Here is a 22749-nt window from a genome sequence, read left to right as displayed (position 1 = left end):
GCTTCTCTCCCTGTTTTTCTCCCTTCCTTCCCCTCTCTCTGAAAATAAATAAATAAATGAAATCTTTTAATAAGGAATATAAGTAAATAAAATTTAGATTAGTCTAGAGAGTTAAAAGTGCTAAAGAAAACATAAAGCAAGAAAGAAGGAAATAAAGAATGGTTGAGGGTGTGCGTGAGAGAGAGAAAAGAAATTATCCAGTAGCCAAGAAAGACTTACTTGAAAAACCTTAAAGGAAATGTGGGAATTAACCATGATGACATGACAAGGAAGAACATTCCAGATGGGAGTAAGAGCAAGTGCAAAGGCCCTGAGGCAGGAGTGTGGCTGATGTCTTCAAGGAACAGCTGGGATGCCAGCATGGCCAGCACGGGGGAATATCACGAAGAGGCCTGATAGGTCAAAGAAGGACCCTGACTTTTATTCTGAGTGATATGGAAAATTACTGGAGGACTTTAAGCAGAGAAGTGTAATGCTCTGATTTGTGTTTTAACAGCCTCGCTCTTGCCAATGTGTTGAAAATAGACTGTGGTGGGGGAGGATAGGACAGATGCATAGAGATCTGTTAGGGGGATATTATAACAATCTGAGGAGAGATGTGGTTTGGATCAAGGTGGCATCAGTGGAGACAAGTAGCATAGTTAATGTTGGTTACCTGCTGCAGGTAGAGCCAACATGATTTGATGATGAGCCAAATTTGGGGTCTGAGAGGAGAGTAGACATGGATAACATGCACCAAGGTTTTGACATTTTTCCAAAAGAAAAAAAAAATGGAGTTGCTTTTAACTGAGATGAGGAAGACTGAAAGAGGTACTGGTTTGGGTGGGAGTGTGAAATTTCAGAAGGTCAGTTTGGGACATTTAAATTTGAGATGGTGATTAGAAATCCCGGTAGGCAGTTGGATATACAAATCTGGAGTCTCATCTGGAGTTTTGAAGGGACAAGCTGAACAGGAATGTAAATTTGGTTTGCATATAGATGAATGGAGACTAGATAACCACGGGCATGAAGAGAGAAGTCCGAGGATGGAGCCCTGGGTTACACCACCAAGCAGAGGTTGGGGAAGTGAGGCTGAATCAGCAAGAGACTGAGATGCAGTAACAGGAGAGGGAAGAGGGAGTCCAAGAGAGTGTGGTGTCCTGAAGCCAAGGAAGAAACTGTATCCGAGAGGAGGAAGTGATCAGTGGTGCCAATTAGATCATGTAATGCAAGGACTGCCAACTGGTCTTTGGATTTACTTAGCAACATGGAGGTCGTTGGTGATTTAAAAGTGCAGTTTCAGCTTCATTATGGATGGCGGTGCACCAAGGGGGAGGTAGGGTGGGAACAGCCTGCCCATGTGCCAACAGTGAGGAAGACTGTTTTCTGTAGATAATTTAAAAACAATAATAAAAGCAATTCCACTAATTGGAGGTGGGGGAGGTGGACAGATTTTTAAATTCAGTTCTGGGGAGATTGAAAGGAGAAAAATTGGAGTGAGCAAGGATGTTGAACTTCAAGGCGATTTTGTTATAATGAGGAGAGAAACAGGAAACTGCTAGAAAGGAAAGAGATCAAGAAAAGTTTTACTTATTTATTTATATATATATATTTAAGATGAAAAAAATAGCAGCATGTTTTAGGCTGATGGAAATGATGGAGTAGAGAAGAAAATGGGATGATAAAGTAGAAAGAGGGCAGATGTGCTGGGTCAATGCCCTGGAAGAGGCTGCAGGAGAGGCTATTGGTGCAGGGACAGGGCTGGGCTTTGCTAGGATGCAGCCTAGTCATCCCATATTCAGGATGACTCTTATTAGAGGAGGGAGGGCAGTGTCTATGAGCACAGATGCTAGCACACAGGAAAAGTTGCCCTGGGGACAGGGTGGAATTTCTCTTTTGATTGCTCCACTTTCTTCAGATGAAATGGGAAGCAAAGATCAAATAGATGGAGGAGGAAGTGTTGGAGGATTGAAGAGAGGACAAAGTACGGAATCATCTCTTAGGAGAGCAGGGTGGTGAATGGACTCAGAGACGTATGGCCCATTTAAAGTGAGTTCTCATCACTTTAAAGGGAGACCAGTGAGCCTGGAAGTGCAGACACCGAGTGGTGGAATGTTGGACCTACCAAGGTTGTGGGTTCAGCCAGGAGAGAGGACAGGCATTTGAGGATATGTGCAGGAGAACAATTACCATTTGTTGGCTGTGGAATGTATGCTGGGCGCAGAAGGGGAAAGGACATAAAGAGAAGTGAGAACAGGGAAGGGTTCGTAGGATCAATGGATCACAGGGCAGCAGGAGTGAAGGGCTACTGAAGTCAGAAAACTATAGGGAGTGAAAAGGCAGGTAGGAGGTAGTGGGGAGAATGAGGTGTTGGAAGTGAAGATTATTCTTTGTGTGTTCATCTTTGTTTTGGAAAGAGGGGAGTTCATGGTTCAGGACAGAACTCAACTCTAGGTCCTCTGTGATATATTGTCATAGTACCAAAGTGGGTCTATCAAACTTAATACCAATGCACCTTCCAATGTAAAGAAAAATTAAATGATTTTAATCTAAGGTTAACATTCAGCATATATTATTATAGTGGGACCTGTGAAAATATATAATTTATGTATGGCTTATGAAAGAGACAAAACTTTGGAGAGGGCAGAACAAGGTAGTCTGGCAGTGTGATGAGTAAGTGTCCTTCCTAGAAGCTCACACATTCTCCACACAGCAGCCACAAAACCCTAATTCGCACAACATAGCCTATTGCCTCAAAGGGTCCCATGCCGTCCATCATACTTAGAATTAAATCTACCTTCTTAGCCAGGACAGTGGGGCACTGAGACAGCTACTGTCTGCAGCTTCAACCTCCTCACACGCTTGATCCTCTCCTTCCCAGGCTCTACTTAGGGCCTTCTTCCCTGGCCTCAAACAGCAGGATTTGTCCCACCTCCTGCCTTTGTCCTTGCTACTCCTTCTTCCTGGATTACTCTTGCTCCAAATTTTCTTGAGTCGGATTCCCTTTTGATATTTAATGCTCAGTACACATTGACCCTCCACTTGCTTCCATGACCACCATTTCCAAAATCGTCCCCTCCCCAAGTCACAGCCATATCACCCACCTTGGTTCCTCAGTAGCCCTTAACAAAGTGAGTAAGTGATTGTCCTTGGTTTACATGTTTATTGCCCTACTCGCGTGGACTCGGGGTGGGGACTGTGTGTGTTCTGTTGCCATGATAACCTTCTACCTAGAACAGTGCCTGCTACAAACTAGGTGCTCAATAATATTTCTTGAATGGATAAAGGAGCTCAAAAATATCTATTTTCAAAATCTCATCAGCTATGTGTAAGAAGCACATGTAGAGTCCCCCCCGCCTACTATTTTAAAGTAGGGCTCTGAAAGACTTCATGATGTGTTCACAATCACACAGAAGAAAGGAGCAGAAGCAGAACCAGGGCTGTGACCCTGCACCATCATTTTGCCTCTCCTCGGGTGCCTTAGGTCTGCTGGGACTGTAGGTGAGTGTTCCAGAAAATGGCTAAACTTGAGTCCTAGGAGCCACTGGGAATTTGCAGTTCTAGTTCTGAATTCTGGCTCCTCTGAAATGCAGCACTGAGATGCTGGGGTGGTGAAAGAGGTGAAAGGACAAGAAGTTCATGGGGTTGGAGCCAAAGAGAAATGTGGTGCACAGACACTACTCGCCTGAGTGCCCCGCTGGAGCCGTAGTACTTCTCGTGGCTGTTGGGAGCACACACATGGGCTGGACTGCTGCCGCCGCCACACAAAGCACAGAGACTGGAATCTGGATCAGACCCAGGGGCGCAGCTTTGACTGAAAAATGCATCTGTGCAGGAGGAAACAGGAGGTCAGCTCACCTGCCTGTGTTAGCAAGAAAGTCTCAGATTTTTGCCCCTAGAATTGACAGAACAATGTAAAGACGCATTTGGGTATTTGGTACCATATTTTTGGAAATAGAAACCTTATGAAATTAAAAAAAAAGTTGCAGCTGGAATGAAGTAAAGGGGGACTAGCTGACATTGGGACAAGAGTGTGAATTCACAAAAGTCTTCTCTGTTCTGGAACAGGAAGAGTAGATATAGACTTATCCCTAAGAGTGGATAAAACTGGAAGCCCTGGCTGGTTGAACTTGTTCCACATGTTTTCCAATGTCTGCTGCCCTGCCCTTCTTTACAAGGCCTGCCATCGTGACTCTAAGTCCGAGAAGGGGCCTGGGAGGTCCGGCCACCAAGTCCTGTGCTGGGCTCCAGGACACTGTGGTGAAGATCCACCCTCCTGGAACCTAAGTCTGTGGGGCACAGTCATAACTCAAGTAATCTCACAGTGAATTCATGTTTCCCCTCTTGCTCTGGGGAAAAAATATGATTCTACAGGGTGCAGAGAAGGGAACCCAGTACACACTGGGAGTCAAGGAGAGGTCTCGAGAGATGAAGAATGAATAGGAATTACCTGAGTGAAGAGCGAAGGAAACAGCACCTGCAAAGGCCCAGGGTGGGCAGTGGAGGCGAAAGACAAACTGCCTAGAGAGCTTAATGGAGGCCACTGGGGCTGAACCACCCACAGCAAGGGTGAGTGGGGAGTGGGCAGGCATCCAGACCACATGTGACCTTTTACCCTTCAGTGTAGAGTTTGTTCTTTATTGTTAGAGAAATGGGGAGCTTCTGAAGGGCTTTAGACAGTCCTGGGCAGGATATTGTCAGGTCTGCTCTTTGCAAAGAATGGTCTGGAAAGAGGGTGGATGGAATCCAGGGCAGATGTGATGTGCATGCAGCAGGCTGCTGCAGGAGTCAAGGGGAGATGGGGGCAGCTTGGACTAGAGTAGCACAAAGGAGAGGTCAGTAGGTGGAGGGGAGAGAAACTGACAATACTGGTGATGCATGGGTGTGTGGAAAATGACAGCTTCCAGGTTTCCAGATGGGGCAAGTGGATGGACTGTGGGGTCCTCCAGCAAGCTAGGCAGCTCAGCAGCAGGACCAGGCTCAGTAGACACAGTATATTTTCTTTTGGAGAGTTTGAGCTTAATGTGCTTTTGAGATCTGTAAGTAGATAATGTCAAATAGGCAGTTTATCTATATAGGTCTGGAGAGCAACATCTGGAGATGGGATTTTTTATCCCATCTGTATGTGGGATAAAAACTTGATATTATCAATATATGACATAATATTATTAATCATGATAGCAGCAAACATTTATCTAGTGCTTGCTATGTGCCTAGGTTTCTACATACAATATTTGTTTAGATGGTGGTCAAGGCTGTAGGCATGGTGTGAGTACATGAGAACTGTGTTTAGAATGGGGGAAAAAAGTTACTTTAAGCAACTTAAACATTTATTAACCAGGTTGGGAAAGGGGGACTTTGTAGGGGTAGGAAAATGACCAAGCCTGTGTGTTTTCACAATGCCAGGATAGTGTTTTAAGTTGCTTTGGAGAAAGAAAGGTCATGGAGAAAAAGACAGGAGCATGCCCTTCCAATTAAGCAACAGGTGGGTCACAGTAGCCTTGACCAGAGTTCTTCGTGTGGAATGATGTACAAAACCAGAGGGCAGGGAGTGAGTGGGAGGTGAGTGGTTCAGACCAGGATTTTAATAAGTCTGGCAGTAAATAGAAAGAGAAAGAAGGCAGGAACTAGAGGAGAATGTTGGGAGAGAAAGGATTTTTAAAGATGGAAGATGTTAGGTATGTTTACATGTTGAAAGAAATTGTTGGATATACCAGAGGGAGAAGTAGTGACTGAGGGCATGAGGCTCTGGGAGGGGAGCAAGAGAGGGGCCCACACCTAAGGGAAGCAGAGGGGTTGGCTGGGTTGTGGAGGGAGGTGAAGCATATGTAGCCATCAGGAGGCCACAGCTTTGGCAGCAGGATGTTTGGTGAGGGTCCTTTCTGGTGGTTTCAATTGCCTATTGTAGGTGCAGATGAGATCACCTTCTGGGAAAGGGTGGTAGATGGGTGTGGGATAGAGGTGTGTGGACAAGTACAGCATTAGGATAATTATTGGGAAGTGTAGGGGTGTGGAGCAGAGAAGCAGTGGGAGTGCTCCTGAGTGCTGGGGAACCACTGAGGCCAGGAGCTGGGGCATTTCCAGTGGAATGAACTGTTCTGCCCTGTCACATCCTCCAGCCATGTTCAGCTGCTCAAGTGCAGAGGGCGAAGAGAGCAGATAGTGGGGTTCATAGAAGGGCTGGGGTTTGTCAGGTGGCTGGGGAAAAGAGGAGAGCAGGAATCTTTTAGGTTTTGGCAAGAATGTTGCTAAAAAAATGCCTAATAAGGAATCTAAGAGAGATGAGGATGAAAGTGAAAGATAAAGCACTTAGGGTTTACTGGTGTAAGGTTTTCAGTTTTAAAAAGCAGCCAGTGTATTTGGGAAAACAATGCACATGTATGTTACGAACACACATCCCACTCTTGCTCTGCAACCCCAGGCTTGTTCCCTGAGCCAGCTGCAAGTTATAAAGAATAGGGTATTTCCCCAACATCTGCCCTTTGGGTCATCACTCCCCTCAAAGCAAGGAGGTGAGGAGAAAGGGGAGGACTTCTTTCAAGACATGTGAAGCTCACCCACAATGTCTGTCCAGCCCTTTTAGGCCACTCCTTGCCATACACTGAAGTGAATTTCTCCCCTACACAGGCACAGGCCCAAGGAAGGGGCTGCCACACCACCTCCCAGAACACACTTACCAAATTTACAGGACCCAGTATGGTTGTATATTAAGCCCATGGGAATGTTCCAGCCTGCAGAAGTGCCAACTGCTGTGTGGCAGGACTTCTTGCCTCGCAGAGAGTTCCAGGTAAGGTGGGCATCGGATTTCTTAACCACTGCCACAGCATAGTAACCTGGCAACAGAGATACCAAGATGCAATTTCAATAGCTCCAGGGCCCTCTGAAAATGTGTTCTAGAGCTGCTGCAGCTAGCCCTTGCCTGCCACTCTCTCCAGGGAGGGGACATAATTCAAATCCTTTACCTCAGTGTAGCAGAAGCCCCTGCAAATAACTGTCATTATTAGTACTGGGCCAAACAGACTACCACTCCTGCTCCAGATATGTCTGCATGTGCACATTCACAAATCTTTACACTCACACTTCATACTTTTTCAATCGAATCCTGGTATACATTCTTTTCTGCGAGTTACTTTATTTTTTTCAACAGCGGATTGTGGATATCTTTTTGATTCAGTAGAAATCAATATAACTCTCTCATTCTATTTAATATTGGTTGACTCTAAGTTATGTTCCACTGTATGGAAGTACCGTATTTTGTGATCCCCCTACTGGTGGGCATTTACATTGCAACCCATTTTTCCCTATTACAAACCACTAATGTATATAAATCTTCGTACATATATGACTGTGCTCATGTTTAAATATTTCTGTTGAATAAAAGTCCAAAAGAAAGAGCTTTAATGGCTTCTTTTTTAAGGTTAAATCTGATTTTCTAAGTTCACAATAATATTTTTTAATAATGACAATTTTTTAAAAGATTTTATTTATTTATTTATTTTTAAAGAGAGGGGAAGAGAGTGAAAAGGAGAGGGAGAGAAACACCTGTTGATTGCCTTTCACGTGGCCTCAGCTGGGGACCTGGCCTGCAACCCAGGCGCATGCCCTGACTGAACTGAACCAGCAACTTTTCAGTTTGCAGGCTGGTGCTTAACCAACTGAGTAACACCAGTCAGAACTCTCATAATTACAATTTAATTTCCCTTTCCCCAATATTAAAAAATCTCTCTCTTTCCTTTTCTTGCTGCATTCATTTCCAAATAACATTGAATATCTTTGGTGGGAGTGAGCCTTCTTATCTTGTTCCTGTTTCTAATGAGAACACTATTGATATTTCATGTATTCCTATCCCATCCCAACATTATGTGACTGAATTGTGCTTACTGAGTAAAGCTTAAGTGGCAAAGCTGAATTTATAATATGATTAGAATCATAAATCTTCAGAATTAGAAGATAATGAGATTCATCATAAGCAAACCCCCTTCCCTCGTACACACACACACATCACACACACACACTCCCATTCTTGGGTCATGGCTCAGGTCTCTATATATTCAAGCCTGGAAAAGTTGGGAGTCAACATGGGAAGTGGAACACCTGCCTCGACAGTTACTTCCTAAATGACATCACACAAGTCCCTTAACATTTAAGATCCCAAATGTCTCCTCAGTAAAATGGTGACAATGATACCCATCCCAGAGGGTTAGTTAAGATCAGATGTGCTAGTATGAGCATATCGTATGTTAGGAATGAGAAGGGGAAGTTACATCAGTAGGTTTCTAACCCTGTTGCTAGTGGCAGAAGAAGTATCAGAGCCCCTCTTTTGGTGAAGCAGAGAGGGGCTTCTCCCGAGCCTGCAGCAAGCCCTTACCTACTATCCCAGCACTAAATACAGAGCCTTTCTGAGATGTAACTCTTCATGCACAAATGGCATTACTGTCCTCTATTATGTATGTTTGTGTGCGTAGCTTGAAGTTAATCCCTCTCCATCTCTACTCAGATCTAACCTTTTCCATCATAGCCAGTCACATTGAACTGTCTACTAAGCATCCTTGTTGACCTACATTTGCTTATCACTGCAGTTCCTGAAATTCCAACCACTCTTGAAGCAGCTAGAGTTCTCTTTGACTTCACGTATTTTGTAATCACAACAGACTAAATGGCTGATGAAATGCCAGCTCTTAGGGTTGGGGATAAAGACAATTTAGAGAAGGCCATTAGCCATGAAAGCAGACAGAGGGACAGCAATCCTAGGGCTTGGATCCTGCTACACAGGAAGAGAAGCTGCTGCAGGGTGAGTGGCTTTGCATTCCTGAGGACTTTGTGGAGAGTGGTCAGTGCAGGGCTTCTGTGACCCCATGCTCAGCAGGTGCTCTTTATGCTGTGATGCTCCAAACCCACTCACCTCCCCTAGCTCACCTATCTCATAAGAAACTCCAAACCCGTGCTCCCTGATTCCAAAATATACTTCAAAGCTATAATAAGCAACACAGTCTGGTGCTGGCACAAAAGCAGACACATAAATCAATGTAACAGAATAGAGAGTTGCAAAAGAACCCCTCATTTGTATGCTTAACTAATCTGTGACAAAGGAAGCAAGAATATAAAATGAAGAAATGATAATCTCATTGACAAGTGGTGTTAAGAAAACTGGATAGACATATGCAAAAATGAAATAAACCACTCTCTTAAACCATAGACAAAAATAAACTCAAAATAGATTAAAGACTTAAATAAAAGACCTGAAACCATAGAACTACTAGGAGAAAACATAGGCATTAAACTATTTGACATCAGTCTTAGTAATATCTTTTTGGATATGTCCCCTCAAGCAAAGGAAACAAAAACAAAAATAAAGAAAGGAGGCTTCATCAAACTAAAAAGCTCTGCACAGTGAAGGAAATGAAAATACCACCTACTGAATGAGAGACTATATTCACAAGTGGTATTTCTGAATGATAATATAAGAAACTCCTACAACTCAATAACCAAAAAAATCCAGTCAAAAAATGGGCAGAGGACATGACATTTCTCCAAAGAAGACATACAGATGGCCAGGAGACATGAAAAGATGCTCAACATTACTAATATCAGGAAAATGCAAATCAAAACCACAATTTTTATCTCACACCTGTCAGAATGACTATTATCAAAAAGTCAACAAATAAGTGTTGGTGAGGTTGGAGAGAAGAGGGAGCCCCCATGCACTGTTGGTGGCACTTCAATTTTGCATAGCCACCATAGTAAATAGTATGGAGATTCCTCAAAAAATTAAAAACAGAACTACCACATGATTCAGCAACTCCACTTCTGGGTATTTATTCAAAGAAAACAAAAACACTAATTTGAAAAGATACAAGCACCATTAGGTTCATTGCAGCATTATTTGCAATAGCCAAGATATGGAGGTGACCTATGTGTCCACTGATAGAGGAATGGATAAAGAAGATGTGGTTGACATATTCGTATATGTGGACCTAGAGTGTATTATGCTAAGTGAAATAAGTCAGACACAGAAAGACAAATGCAACATGATTCACTTACATAAAAGTTAAAACGAGCAAACAAAAACAGAATTGTAGAAACAAAGAACAAACTGATGGTTGCCAGAGGGGAGTGGGGTAAATGGATGGGTGAAAAAGATGAAGGGCAATAGAGTCAATGACAGTATGATAAATTTGCACGGTGCCAAATGGTTCCTAGAGTTAGTGTGGTGAGCACATTGTAAGATACATAAATGTCGAATCACTATGCTGTGTATCTGAAAATGACATGATATTGTATGCCGACTATATTTTTATTTAAAACCATTTAAATTCAGAAAATAAAAAGAAACTCCAAAACCAAACAAGCATCTGTTTTCATCTCAGGATCCTTCATCACAGTCATTTTCAAACCTTAATGTTCATGAGAACCAGCTGGTGGCTTGTTAGAACACAGAGTAGTGGCCCTATCCTTGGCATTTGACTCAGCAGATCTGGGGTGAGGCCCAAGAATTTTCATTTCTAATGAGTTCTCAGGTGATGCAGATGTATCTGGTCCAGGTACTACACTCGATGGAGAAACACTGCTCCAGCCAATGCCCAAGATCAGTACTTTAGAGACAGATACAGACGCCCTCTGCCTATGTGGAGGCACAGATGGGAGAACTTGTCACCTGCTCCCCTAGTCTAAATACGAGATTGACTCCCCTGCTATTCAAATCCAACTGGCTAAAAGCTAAAGAGTGATTTCATTTTCCTCCTCATCTTCATTAGCGGCAAGGCCCCAGAGTGTCAGGAATTGGCTCCTGCCCCAGTGCGAACCTTCATGCAGAGGTGGGCAAGCAGCATGTGACAAGAAACAGTTCTGATGCTCAGAAAGGGCATAGGGTTTCCAGTCAGCCACCTCTTCTCAGGCTCAGGTGCATCCACTTCCTGGCTGTGTGGCTCAGTCAACTGACACAGTCCCTGAGCCTCACTTCTCCCATCAACATAATGTGGGACAATCACGCCCACATACTAGAGGATTGCTGAGAAAGCAAACAGGAATCGTGCAAGCAGGAGTCCTGTCAGCTGTAAAGTACCCTACGGATAGTCATTATTAGTGCAGCTTCATGACCAACTTGCTCCTTAACAATTAACTTGTCTTCTTCTTTTCTACTTCTCCTGCTCCCCTCCTCCTCCTTCTTTTTCACGACTCTAGTCATCTTTGCTTATTTTTAAGGCTCTCCACATCCCTTTCCCAAGAATAGGCTTCACCCTTGAGCCCCAGTGTTACTGAAGCTGGCTCACCTTCCGTGAGTGTATTCACACACTTAAGCCCAAGCTGCTCGTTGCCATCTTTAGGCACTAAAAAGAAAAAGAAAAACAATTGAGGTACATGGCGTTACAGTCTCACAAACTCATTCAAAGTCATGAGCTTCTCAGTCATAAGAGTTAAGGATAACATGAGGAGAAACACCCACTAAGCAGTTTTTCATTGGTCATTAATGAGCTAAGATTTGCAGTCCCAGTTTACCTTCTCTTCCCCAGATCTTCACCATCTGAACATTAGGCTTCATCCCAGAAACTCCCCAACACTTAAGCAGATGTCAGAGAAAGATCATGAGATGCACTTTGAAAGGGAGGCATAGACTACTGAAGACCTTGACAAAAATGTGATTAAAGTCATCCTGACATCTTTCTTCCCTTCAGAGCTCTGGCCTGTGATAGGCAATCATTATATTCTTGCTATGTTGGAGGGCAAAGAATCAGTCCACAGAGTCAAAAAGACCTGAGTGATGTCTTTATTCTACCTTGGACACAGTATTTATGGCAACTTCTCTAAGCCTTAGTTTTTAACACCTGTGAAATGGACATACCATTCTGTGTGTTACAGAATTGTTTCATTTTGAAGGATAATGTATGGCTTCTTGCTCACTGCCTAGTAGATGAGGTGCTTAACAAATGGTATTGGTGAAATCCTCTTCTCTGGCTTTATTTTTTCATGTGGACAGATCTCCAAAAAATAACATGACCAGGTGGTCCCACCCCTCAGTCTTCCAGTGCAGCTGGCATGAGCCTATTTTGGATTAGTAAAGTTAGCAAAAGGATCTAGGCACATTTTGCTCAGTCCCTTCTTTCTTTATTGAGGATAGTGGAGAAAGGGTGGTTTAGAGCTTCTCACCTATAACTAAATGTTTTCCTCTGCCCTCAGCCATGGGGTGAGCCAGCAGACCCATTCCCCTGAATCAGTGGGCAACTCTAACTCAAGTGCAGTTTGGCAAGCACTTCAGCCACCTCTACACCATGCCCTCCCATATCACCATTTCAGTAATAAAGGTGTTATTTTCTCTCTTTTTGCCTAAATCCTACATCTGTATCTTAGTTGGTTCTAACATTCGGGAAGAAGGGTGTTACCTACTAGCTCCCTACACTCCAGCAATAGTTGTTATTATCTCACAAATTAACTAAATTATTTCCTCATCTCTAAGTCCATGGCCCAGAGGGAACACAACAGCGAGAGACACTCCCTCCACTTACTGTAGTTCTCCGCCAGGACAGGCACTAGACCACACTTGCCCGCCGTGTACATCAATCCTCCATCTAAGCTCATGGCATCAGCTTCTCCTTTCTGAAGTTAAGAAATAAATCAATGGCACAACAGTGAGGTTGTCATCCTGTCTCACTGACCCTTGGAAGTTTCCACTTCATTGGCTTCATATCACATATCCTTGTGATTAACCAGATCATGGGTCACCCAAAGCTTCTGCCACATGAACATGGCTTTAGAAAACTGGACATGTATTAGGCCTGTTGACCCAGGAGAAAGAGTTCAACCCAGGGCATGCCAACGGTGGACATGCCCTCACTAAACTTTCACTGTGCCATTATCATCAACGGTCCACATGGGCAGACCCCATGACTGCGTTTATCTGTTTCTATGAAACACGTTTCCTTCTGTATGGCAGAATTCAACTGTGGCCCCATAACCCCCAGCACAGCAAAGATTTGTAATAAATAATTAATTACTCTACTTAAATAATTCATTATAGGCATACCTCAGAAATACTGTGGTTTTATTCCAGACCACTGTGATAAATCGACTATCACAATAAATCAGGTCTCACAAATTTTTTTGTTTCTCTCCATGTAAAAGTTATGTTTACACTATACTATAGCCACTGAGTATGAAGCAGCATTATTTCAAAAACACAATGTACATCCCTTAATTTTAAAATACTTTATTGTTAAAAAATACTATCATCTGAGCCTTTAGTTAGTACTAATCTTTATGCTGGAGGAGGATCTTGCCTCAGTCTGTAAAAAACATCTAATATCTACAAAGTGCAATAAAGCGAAGCACAATACAATAAGATATTCCTGTAATAATTAACTTCTGGTTTTAATCAATGAACTTTTCCAACAGAGCAAAACAATGTACTTACAGTCATAGATAAGGTCATCAAGAAAAAAAAATGAGACACACACACACTCTTTGCTTTTGACCTGTTAACTGCCTTTCTAGGTCTGTAAAAAAAAATCTACTATTTAAGACAGTAGTAACTCTATAAGGAAAAACTTGCCAAGCTCTTACTATGCTCCAGGGCCTTTTCTAAACACTTTCTAGGGATTGCTTCATGTATTCCTCACAAATCCAATTAGGTAGGTAGTATAATTCTCCCTCTTTCACACATTAGTGAACTGAGGCAGATAGGGATTAAAGAATTTCTCCAATAGCCCTGGCTGGCATAGCTCAGTGGATTGAGTGTGGGCTGTGAACCAAAGCATCACAGGTTCAATTCCCAGTCAGGGCACATGCCTGGGTTGCAGGCCACAGTGCCCAGCAACCGCACATTGATGTTTCTCTCTCTCTCTCTCTTTCTCTCTCCCTTCCCTCTCTAAAAATAAATAAATAAAATCTAAAAAAAATAAAAGAATAAATTGGTATTCCATAAAAAAATTAAAAAAAGAATTTCTCCTATCTACAATTAAACTATCTACATTTAAGTCACCAAGACTTAAATGTAGATAGTTTAATTTCTTAGCTTCTGCTCTAAGCACTATCCCACAAGCCTCCAGGATCCAACTTGTCCAAAGGACACATCCCTAAATACTATCCTACACACATGTTGTTGATCCACAGAATGGGTGGAACATCTACCTCATAGGCTTATCATGAGGATTAAATGAATTAATGCAAGTTAAGGGGTCATAAACAGAAACCTTAGCTGTCACTGATATTAAAGGCATACTCAGAAATACTGATGATTAAAGGACAGAAGTCTTCACTCCCATATTATCTGTAATAGCAAAGAATTTGGAGATAATTTGTATAAAGACATTTAGAAATTGGTTAAATAAATTGAGGCAGAAATATTTGGTGGAACATTCTGCAGCCAGCAAAACTTATTTTAAATGAATACTTCATTACCTAAGAAAGTACACCAACTATATTAAAGACTTTAAGTAATAATAACAATAGCTAACATTTATTGACAGCTACCATATGCCAGGTAATGTTATGACCACTCAAATTCATGTAATCCTTATAATTGACAAAGTTAAGAGACTGTATAAATTACACGATGTTAATCTTTTGGGTTGGTTGCAGGGAGGTTTACCAAAATTAGGATCTTCTTTTCTAAGAAAGACTGTCTCCTAAGTTTGTCAATTTTTCAGTCCTTTATGTATAATTTCTTCTAATCACAAAAGTATTATCTGTCCATAGAGAAGTGGAAATTCATGAGCACAGCTTCATAACTCAAAAACTACATGATAATGATCTCTGAGTTATGAAGTTGTAAATGATATTGTTTATTTTTCATTTCTTTTTTAGCATGTAATACTTTTTATCTCCAGAAAACATTAAACTTTCAACTAAAGCACTGAAAATGTTGATTTGCTTTCACAATCCACAAGGGATGCCCTGACTACACCCTGGGATGTCACCCCACCTTCTACAGGTCCTGGGCAGGACAATGCTCAGAGCTCCCTGGTCACCGGAACTGAGCACCAGATGAGTTTGGGCCTTGGGCTGGCTCTTTGTTTCTGCCCATCCGTGAGCTGGAGGGGTCAGTGGGATGGAGTGGGATGGGGCTTTGGAGAGTAGGGGGAAACACACAAGCATCTCAGCCTCGTGGCTGACGTGGAAGTGTCCGGGAAGACCCAGCAGAAGTGCCACATGTGTGGGTGTGCGAACCCAGCTCTGGAAGCAGGGCCTTCCTTACCACGATGGCAGCAATGCAGTCCTCAGTGGTCTCCTCCGTGGTGCATGTTAAGATGCCACCACTCACGATGCTCCACTCGTCACACTTGACCCTCTCATGGTGGCCCACTGCGCACCACTGCACCCTCTGGGAGTCTCTCACACCTAGGATGGGTGGAGAAGAGCCAGCGATCCAAAAGAAGCTCCAAGATAGGTTTGGGGGTTTAGTGCCACTGGCTGCAGGGTGGCGGCCCAGTGGGGTCCCCATGGGCAGCAGGAGAGTCTTGTGCCCATATCACCACTCATGCCTCCCTACCACTGTCTAGGAGAAACGGGACCTCAGTTCTCAGAAAGAACAGTGAAGGCAGAGCAACCCTGATCTGCCTCGTAACCTCACCTTCTCAGGCATCACCTTCCCGGGGAAGGCCTCTCTGAGCGCCAGCCCATCTCAGGGCCTTCTAGGGGGTGTTTCTTACAGGACTGGGTTCTCCCATCCAGGTAGTGCTTCCCAGCTGGTAGTCATGTGTTCTGTTCTGGGTGGGCCTGCTTGCTCTCCCTCACCCAGTGTCTTTGATCACTGCAGTACGCCCACATCTAACCCAGTCGTTTGGTAGATGCCCAGTAACTATTGGTTGACTAAATGGAGGAGGAAAAAGAGAGAAGGAAGGGAGAAATAGAAGTTCAGAGGAAGGCAGGAGCTGGATTAAAACCCTCTGAAATTCTAGTTCTCCTGATGGTGGCAAAGGCCATGTTCCCACTTCAGTTTGGGATGGGCTATTTCCCTCTCAGACAGACCTGTTGTTGGGTGGGGCAACTCTGGTTGATACACAGAAGCCAGAACCATCATTCAGATTGTTCATAATCTGAAGGTCGTTAGGTCTTCTCCCCAGCTGAACAAAAAATCCCCTCGTTAACACCCAGTGCAGTTGGTAGCTTCCCTGGGCTCTGCAGGCTGGCAAAGAGTGGGTGAGTCGAGGCTTGTAGGTACTAGGAAAGCTTCTACGACCCCCATCCTGCCTCGCTGCCCTCCCAGGATGTCTTACCATCCACTAGTAGAGCCTGAACGGCAGCAAAACACTCATATCCCAGGTACAGCTTGACATCCATCTTAGGTGGGACTCTTAAAAACCCATGGGCGGCGTCTGTGAACAGCAGGTCCTTCCCATGAGAAGAGCTAAAGAGCTGGAATGTTGCTGACTTGCCTTTCCCAAAATGTTCCTGTTGAAAGGATAAGACAAACAGTGGCATGGAGAGGCAAAGGGAAAACAAACCCCAAACCAGACAGGAACAGCAAGGGGGAAAGAATGAGTGCCTGAGTGTGAAGACAGAGGCCAAGGCCCTCCAAAGCCCCTGTGGCTCACGGCATTCTCAAGTCTCTCTCCAAGGAACGCTTCACCCAAACACCAGCTTGTCTGCCTTGTTGGGACTCAGGAAAACTGCCAGGGGCTGCCCCCCAAATCTGTACGAAGGGCCTCGGGCTCCTCCTGTGCCAGGCAGCTGCCCCCTCCAGTGCTGTGCTCCCACAGGGCATCAGTGAAGGCTGCCTCAGTTCTGCCCGTCTGATTGCCCCAAGTGGCTCCAGTGATCCTCCTCCTGGAGCAGCTGGTGACCCACTCTGCCAGGAGTCCTGGGCTCCTCTCCCACCCCAATCCTGCCATTGAAGGGTTTCAAGCAGTCCCTTTCCCCTCTGGCCTCCAGGAAAACAAAGGGCCCTTTGCCTATGACTCCCTCTGACTGGCCCACAGCTGGTCCTGACTGTAGCCAATGGCAGCACCTACCCACACGCTCTTTCCTGACGCAGACACTGGCCCACAGTGTCCACGGTGTTATGGATGAAACACAAGATAAATTCACACGGACTACCGAGTCCCGTGGAGGGACGGCACGGCTACTCTCTCAAGGGGAGAGCTCCTCGGAGCGGCCTGGCCACTCTCTCAAAGGAAAGTGCCCCGATCCTTCCCTTCACAGGTTTTTATTGGAATCAATTTGCACAGGAATTGATTCCAATGATTAAGGTAAAGTTCATTAATCATTGTCAGGCAGTAAGGACCAAACAACAGATAACATACAAAGAACTACGAGGGCTTATTCTGAGTCAGGGTCTGTTAGCTAAGGGGCTACAAAACTTTGGAAAACAAACTAATTTCCTGCTTGGGCCTTTATCATTTAATTAAGAGCATTCTTAGCAAAGCAGGTTTCACAGGAGTTTATGTATTCTTTCTCAGACCTGATCACCTGGGGAGCCCGCCCTTTGCAGCACAGGGCTGCACTGCCCTTTGTCATTGTTTCAGGCTTAAGTCAGGCAGGGGAAGTAAGGCAGCCAAGAGATTAAGAGACTTCTCGCAGACAGAATGAGGACTCAGGCTTTGTCAAAGCCAAGGGTCGAGGGTCCATCACCCCCTTTCTCCATAGCCCCCCAAGTCCTTCCCTGGGACCTCCACATGATCATGCCTGTCTTAGGTCATTCCCCCCTTGGGGAATCTTACCCATCATTGGCTAACTGATCAAGCATTGGGGGCCAGTTATGGAAAAAAGAGCAGAAGCAGCGCCCCTGCCAGGGAGATAAGCTTTGTCTCCTTAGTGGTTTCTGGTCCGAAGGTCTCTTACTCAGCCTTAGCCATGGGGGGGTTACAGCTCCTAAAACCAAGCAGGGCAGTTCCCAGCACTTTCTGATGTCTGTCTGCTTTTTGCTTTTCTGTTGGCTCTGCATACAATGTCACCTGCTGCCTCCTCTGGCAAACCTCCACGCTCCCTTGGGGTGCACACAGCCTATTCCTGGGAGCCCAGGAATCTTCCTGGATACACCCAGCAAAGCAGTCCTTCTATCCTCTGCGGAGTACATAATCCATGTCTCCGAGGTTGTGCATCCCATCTGGTGATAATTTCTGTGTGTCCACATTTCTTTGCAGGCAACTCAAGGGCAAGGCTTTGTCTAGTTCATCTCTGAATCCCCAGTGCTGAGCAAAGAGCACTAATGGGCTGGGACTGGGTAATGAGTGAGGACAGGCTGGCAGAGACTGCCACCAATGCAGGACAGAGAGAAGAATGCTCATGGAGGGGTGCCTGCTACTGAGGGACGTCGGGAGGGTGGGATCACATGCCAGCGGGATAACAGGGGAACACTTCATGGTGGTCGGGTAGGGGAGACAATGCGCACTGCATCCTGAGAACCCCTTTAGAACTGAAAAGAACACAACAGGGCAACGAGGAACTTCTGCAGAGTCTTTGTCCCCCAGGGTGACGGTGGCAGGTGAGGGTTTTATGGCCTCTGCTGTCTGTAACATTTACAGACTGAGTGGCTTGTCAGTGAAGAGGAGGACGTGTGCTATGGTCCTGCAGTCTCCTGAACCCAGAAGGACTTCCAGCGTGGCAACAAGAGAATGGAGGACAATGCCCCAAATCCAACCAGAGACTCTTGAACAGTGGGGAGGACAGTGGATTTGGTACCTGCGCCTGGTTGAGAAGCTCCCAGATCAAATCTGCCTTGCCATCCACACTTCGGGCCACAATAGCATGGGAAGGAACTTTGCCCAGGTGACACTCTTTGTATTTGTCCACTGGCTTCCGGGTGTTGTCTCTGCAGAGCAGCTCATACTGGTCCCTCTCAGCCTGGTTCGCAAAGGTTTCTGGGAGAAGAAAGACCAGAGGAGCCAACAGACTTCAGGCAGAGCCATCAGCTGTGGTCCCCCCTCCTCACTGAATCACAAACTACTTGACCTTATTGAAACAATTTTCTAGGCCCAAGATGGAGCCACTCCTGCCCAGCATGCCACATGAACAAACCAAAACTCAGATAACTTTCATGTCCCTGTAATGTTCTGCTTGACCAGAAACACACTATCCAGTCAGTCCTCAAATGCCAAGCCAACTCTGGGCTCTATACTTCTCTCTTTGTTCTTTCTCGCCCCAAACAAGATCGACAACGTGGCCCCAGCCAATCAGATATTTCCTATGTGTCTCTTCACTGTTCTGTATTCTTTGTCCTATAAAAGCTTCCTATGTTCCTATTCATTTTGTACTTCTCCAAATGGAGATTGCCTGCTTCATGAAGTGTTAATAAAGTGTGTTTATATCACCAAAATTGTTTTTCTTTAATCATTCTTTTAACAATCCTAAGAGGAGTGAAAGAACCTTTTTCAAATGCATTTTTCACAGATGAGGAACCTGAGGCCTCAGGAGATGAAATGACTGGTTCTCATTGCAGACAGCCGGGGCTGGGAGGCATGCTTGGCCTGGGGCCCTCCCACTGCCCCTCATCCCTTTGGCTCTGCTAATATGAAAGATGTCAGCAAATGTTTAGTGAGCGCTCGTAGTACACCCAACACTGTGCTAAAGTCTCTCCACGCTCTCTGTCATTTAATCCTCATAACAGCTGGACGAGGCCAGTGATGTGATTATCCCACCCAGAGAAGAGGGAACAGCCTCAGAGAGCTGAGGTAACTCATCAAACTCGCTAACCTGAGGTTGACACGTGGCCATGCTAGGACAATCCAGGTCCCCAACTCTGCGACACTTCCCTGAGGGCAGAGCACAGCAGGGAGAGATGGTGGAAGAGTTGAGGGAGGGACAGAGCCTTGGGAGCCCAGTCAGGGCATTCCACAGAGACAGAGAAGGACCAGAAAACCTTGTGAGAAAAATAAGCTCTTTGGTTCCCCTTATCCAGCTATTAAAAGATGTTCTGGGTTGAACTATGGACCCCCCACCAAGATTCACATGTTGAAGTCCTGATCCCCAACACCTCAGAATATGACCTTATTTAGGAATATAGTCACTGCAGATATAATTAGTTAAGATAAGGTCATACTGCAGTAGTATGGGCCCTACTCCATTGTGACTGGTGTCCTTATAAAAAGAGGAAATTTGGGCACAGATAAGTATGCACACAGAAGGAATGCCATGTGGAAAGAAAGACAGAGGTTGGGGTGATGTGACTAGAAGCCAAGAAACGCCAAAGACTGCCAGCAGACTACCAGAAGCCAGGAGAAAATCATGGGACAGATTATCTCTCACAGCCTTCCTAAAGAACCAACCCTGCCAACATCTTGATCTTGGAACTTTGCCTCTAGAACCACGAGACAGTAAATTTCTGTTGCTTAAGGTACTTTGTTATGGCAACCCTAGCAAACTCATGTAAAAGGTCTTTGGGTTGATAAAACCCCCAAAGAAAAGGAGTTACAATTAGAGTCCTTGTGAGTGTTACAATCTTAAATAGGTATGGATATAAAAATTTTAAATGATTCAGTAATGTTAGAATTAAAGGAAAAGATTTCACGATGATCCTATAGTTTTGGAAAGAAATAACTTTGCCACCTCAGTCACTCCCCACCAGCATTCATTTTCACCTCTAAAGCCCAGCGGACAGTCTTTTATAGACTTCTGCTTTTCTAAGGGGTGTTGTGTGACTTTTCTAAGGGGTGTTGCAGACAAGTGACTTCCAGCAAAGATAAGTCAGGGTGGTCTGGGACAGCCTGTTGCTTCAGAAAGTGAGGATGTTTTCAAATACTTCAGGGTGAGTGTTAGAAGATACTCTTCTCTAACATAACTGTGGTAACTTGAGCAAGCAGAGAAGATCACCATGACAGTTTTTTGGAACAACTTGATCCTGGGAGATGAAACCCATAGTTGACCCCACTAATTAAAATGACTGATAATAAGACGTGCATCAATTACCAAAATGCTAACAAACCACGTCCGTGTGTAGTAATGAGGAGGCTGTGGATTGTGAATGACCAAACAAAGGAACAAAACACAGGAAACTCCTATTTTGTGTAGAGAAAAAACTAGGTTAGGCGGAACTAAGGCCCATGTGAAAAGTAAGAACTTAAAATTTTCCTTGAGGTAGCAGACATTAGTTTTCAAATGAACCTAGCATAATGAATATACACTTGGCTTTAAACATCTTAAGTGGTACAAGTATGTTCTGTATCTAATAGAAATTTAATTGGTTATAAAACCCAAAATCTGTAACCTCAACTTGTCTGAAAAACTCTTTGTTTATTTGTTTGTTTCTGATAAATTACCCAAAACTCTGGAAAGGTATTTTTTATTAAATGTAGAAATAAAGAAGAAATACATTTTTGTCCATGGTAATAATGCTTTTTGCAACAGATTTAATTGTACATGTGTCAACAAGTTCTGAAATAATTATGATAATTTGTATGTTTGCTGAAGGTATTTGAAGCTTTTAGGAGCCGTTTATAATAAGCATTTAGGAGAATGTGATTACATTTGAAATCAGTATTTCAGTGTCTAAGAAAATTTGATTATTAAAACTCAGTTTGTGTTACTAGTTGTTAAGTAATGTTTAAATGTTCAGAAAATTTGTTTAGTAGATTTACAGACTGAACAAATACAGCACTAAAGAATGTACAAATAACAAAACTGTTTTTATGCAGAAACTCTCTTCGTTCATCAAAGATCTTGTCGTAACCCACCTCTGGGTGCAGGGAAACTTTCGGGCAAAAACCAGTTCCCCCTGCCAGGGTGTGACGCACGTGATTCTTGCTCCATCCAGCACTTACCGAACACAGTCATGTGTCTCACGAAGCCCACATCCCCCGCACCTTCGTGCAGACACCTGAGGAACAGGACAGCTGAAGTCAGACCACTCTCCAAGACAGGGCCCTGCCCCTCCCCCATGAAGCCCCTCTGAGGTTCTGACCTGGCCATAGGCCCTGAACCCCCACAGCCAAGCCCAGGCCTGAAGCAGGAAGGATCCCTGTAAGCCATACCCCAGGCAACTCTGGTGGGGGATGGTGTGAAAGTAAGACCCTCACCACCCTCTTCAAAGGCAGCCAAAAGCAATAAATTGTATTAAAAGTAAAGGTTTAAAGCCTTTTATGTGTAGGATAAAAACTCAAGATAGCCTTGGATTCCTGGTCAGTTTAGCTCTGGTTTTGAGTGGTAGCCATTTCTCTTACTAAGCATGGAATAGGGAGAGGTTCCTTATGGGGCTGAGAGGGAGGTGGGGAGAGGCAGACACAGGAGATGCTCTGGTAGGAAGAAGCAAACTGGGAGGCCCTGGCCTTTAACCCAGCTAGAGCCCAGGCCTATGTCTATGGATCCGAGTCCCAGAGGTGGGTCTATTCCCTCCCCCTTCTAAGAGGGTCCAGAAGGGTAACATAGGCAGACCTCAGGCTCTGGGGAGACAAGCGGGGCTCCCACACAGAAGACTGTTCCACAGGATGCTTAGGAAGCACTCAGGACCCTGGGATTCACACTGACGCTGAAGGTGGTCTGGGGCAGCCCTGTCTACTCCCTTAGTTGAACCATCTTCAGAGTGTGTGGGTGGGATTGGGGGAGAGCAGGGAGTCTCACTCACCTGAGGGCACCCGAGTAGCCAAAGTATGGTTCGTGGGTAGAGCAGGCACACTTGTTGCTCCCTTTTCCCGCACACTGTTGACACAGTTTAGGGAAGGCCGCCCGATCTGCACAGGGGACACAGCTGCCCGCAAAGAAATTGCCCACTGCTGCTCAAAACAAAGATGTGGAACAAAGGGCATGTGCCAGCCTGGCCAGAGACAGTTACAGCTCCCAGCCCAGACTCACGCGTGAACAGAGAGCACCCAGAGCAAAACCAGCATCCCATCCCCAGCTGGCCTTATG

The 22749-nt window shown here is 44.7% G+C and overlaps 1 protein-coding gene across 1 annotated transcript in view; it reads right to left on the bottom strand.

Moving 5' to 3' along the window:
• Nucleotides 1-22749, bottom strand: part of LOC123830522 (inhibitor of carbonic anhydrase-like) — a 38273-nt gene that overhangs the window by 5076 nt on the left and 10448 nt on the right. Inside the window, exons 5-13 of the mRNA XM_045856854.1 lie at nucleotides 22466-22613; nucleotides 21666-21721; nucleotides 18592-18770; nucleotides 16188-16362; nucleotides 15167-15309; nucleotides 12480-12570; nucleotides 11250-11306; nucleotides 6657-6812; nucleotides 3665-3806 (exon numbers count right to left, since the gene is read on the bottom strand). Of these exons, the coding sequence (XP_045712810.1) occupies nucleotides 3665-3806; nucleotides 6657-6812; nucleotides 11250-11306; nucleotides 12480-12570; nucleotides 15167-15309; nucleotides 16188-16362; nucleotides 18592-18770; nucleotides 21666-21721; nucleotides 22466-22613 (1147 nt within the window). The remainder of the gene's footprint in view (nucleotides 1-3664; nucleotides 3807-6656; nucleotides 6813-11249; nucleotides 11307-12479; nucleotides 12571-15166; nucleotides 15310-16187; nucleotides 16363-18591; nucleotides 18771-21665; nucleotides 21722-22465; nucleotides 22614-22749) is intronic.

This window comes from Phyllostomus hastatus, unplaced genomic scaffold (assembly GCF_019186645.2).
Source record: "Phyllostomus hastatus isolate PE091 unplaced genomic scaffold, TTU_PhHast_1.1 phas_scaffold_129, whole genome shotgun sequence".
Taxonomy (NCBI): Eukaryota; Metazoa; Chordata; class Mammalia; order Chiroptera; family Phyllostomidae; genus Phyllostomus; species Phyllostomus hastatus.
Note: the sequence above shows the minus strand (reverse complement) of the source record. Positions and strands in the feature narration are given on the sequence as shown.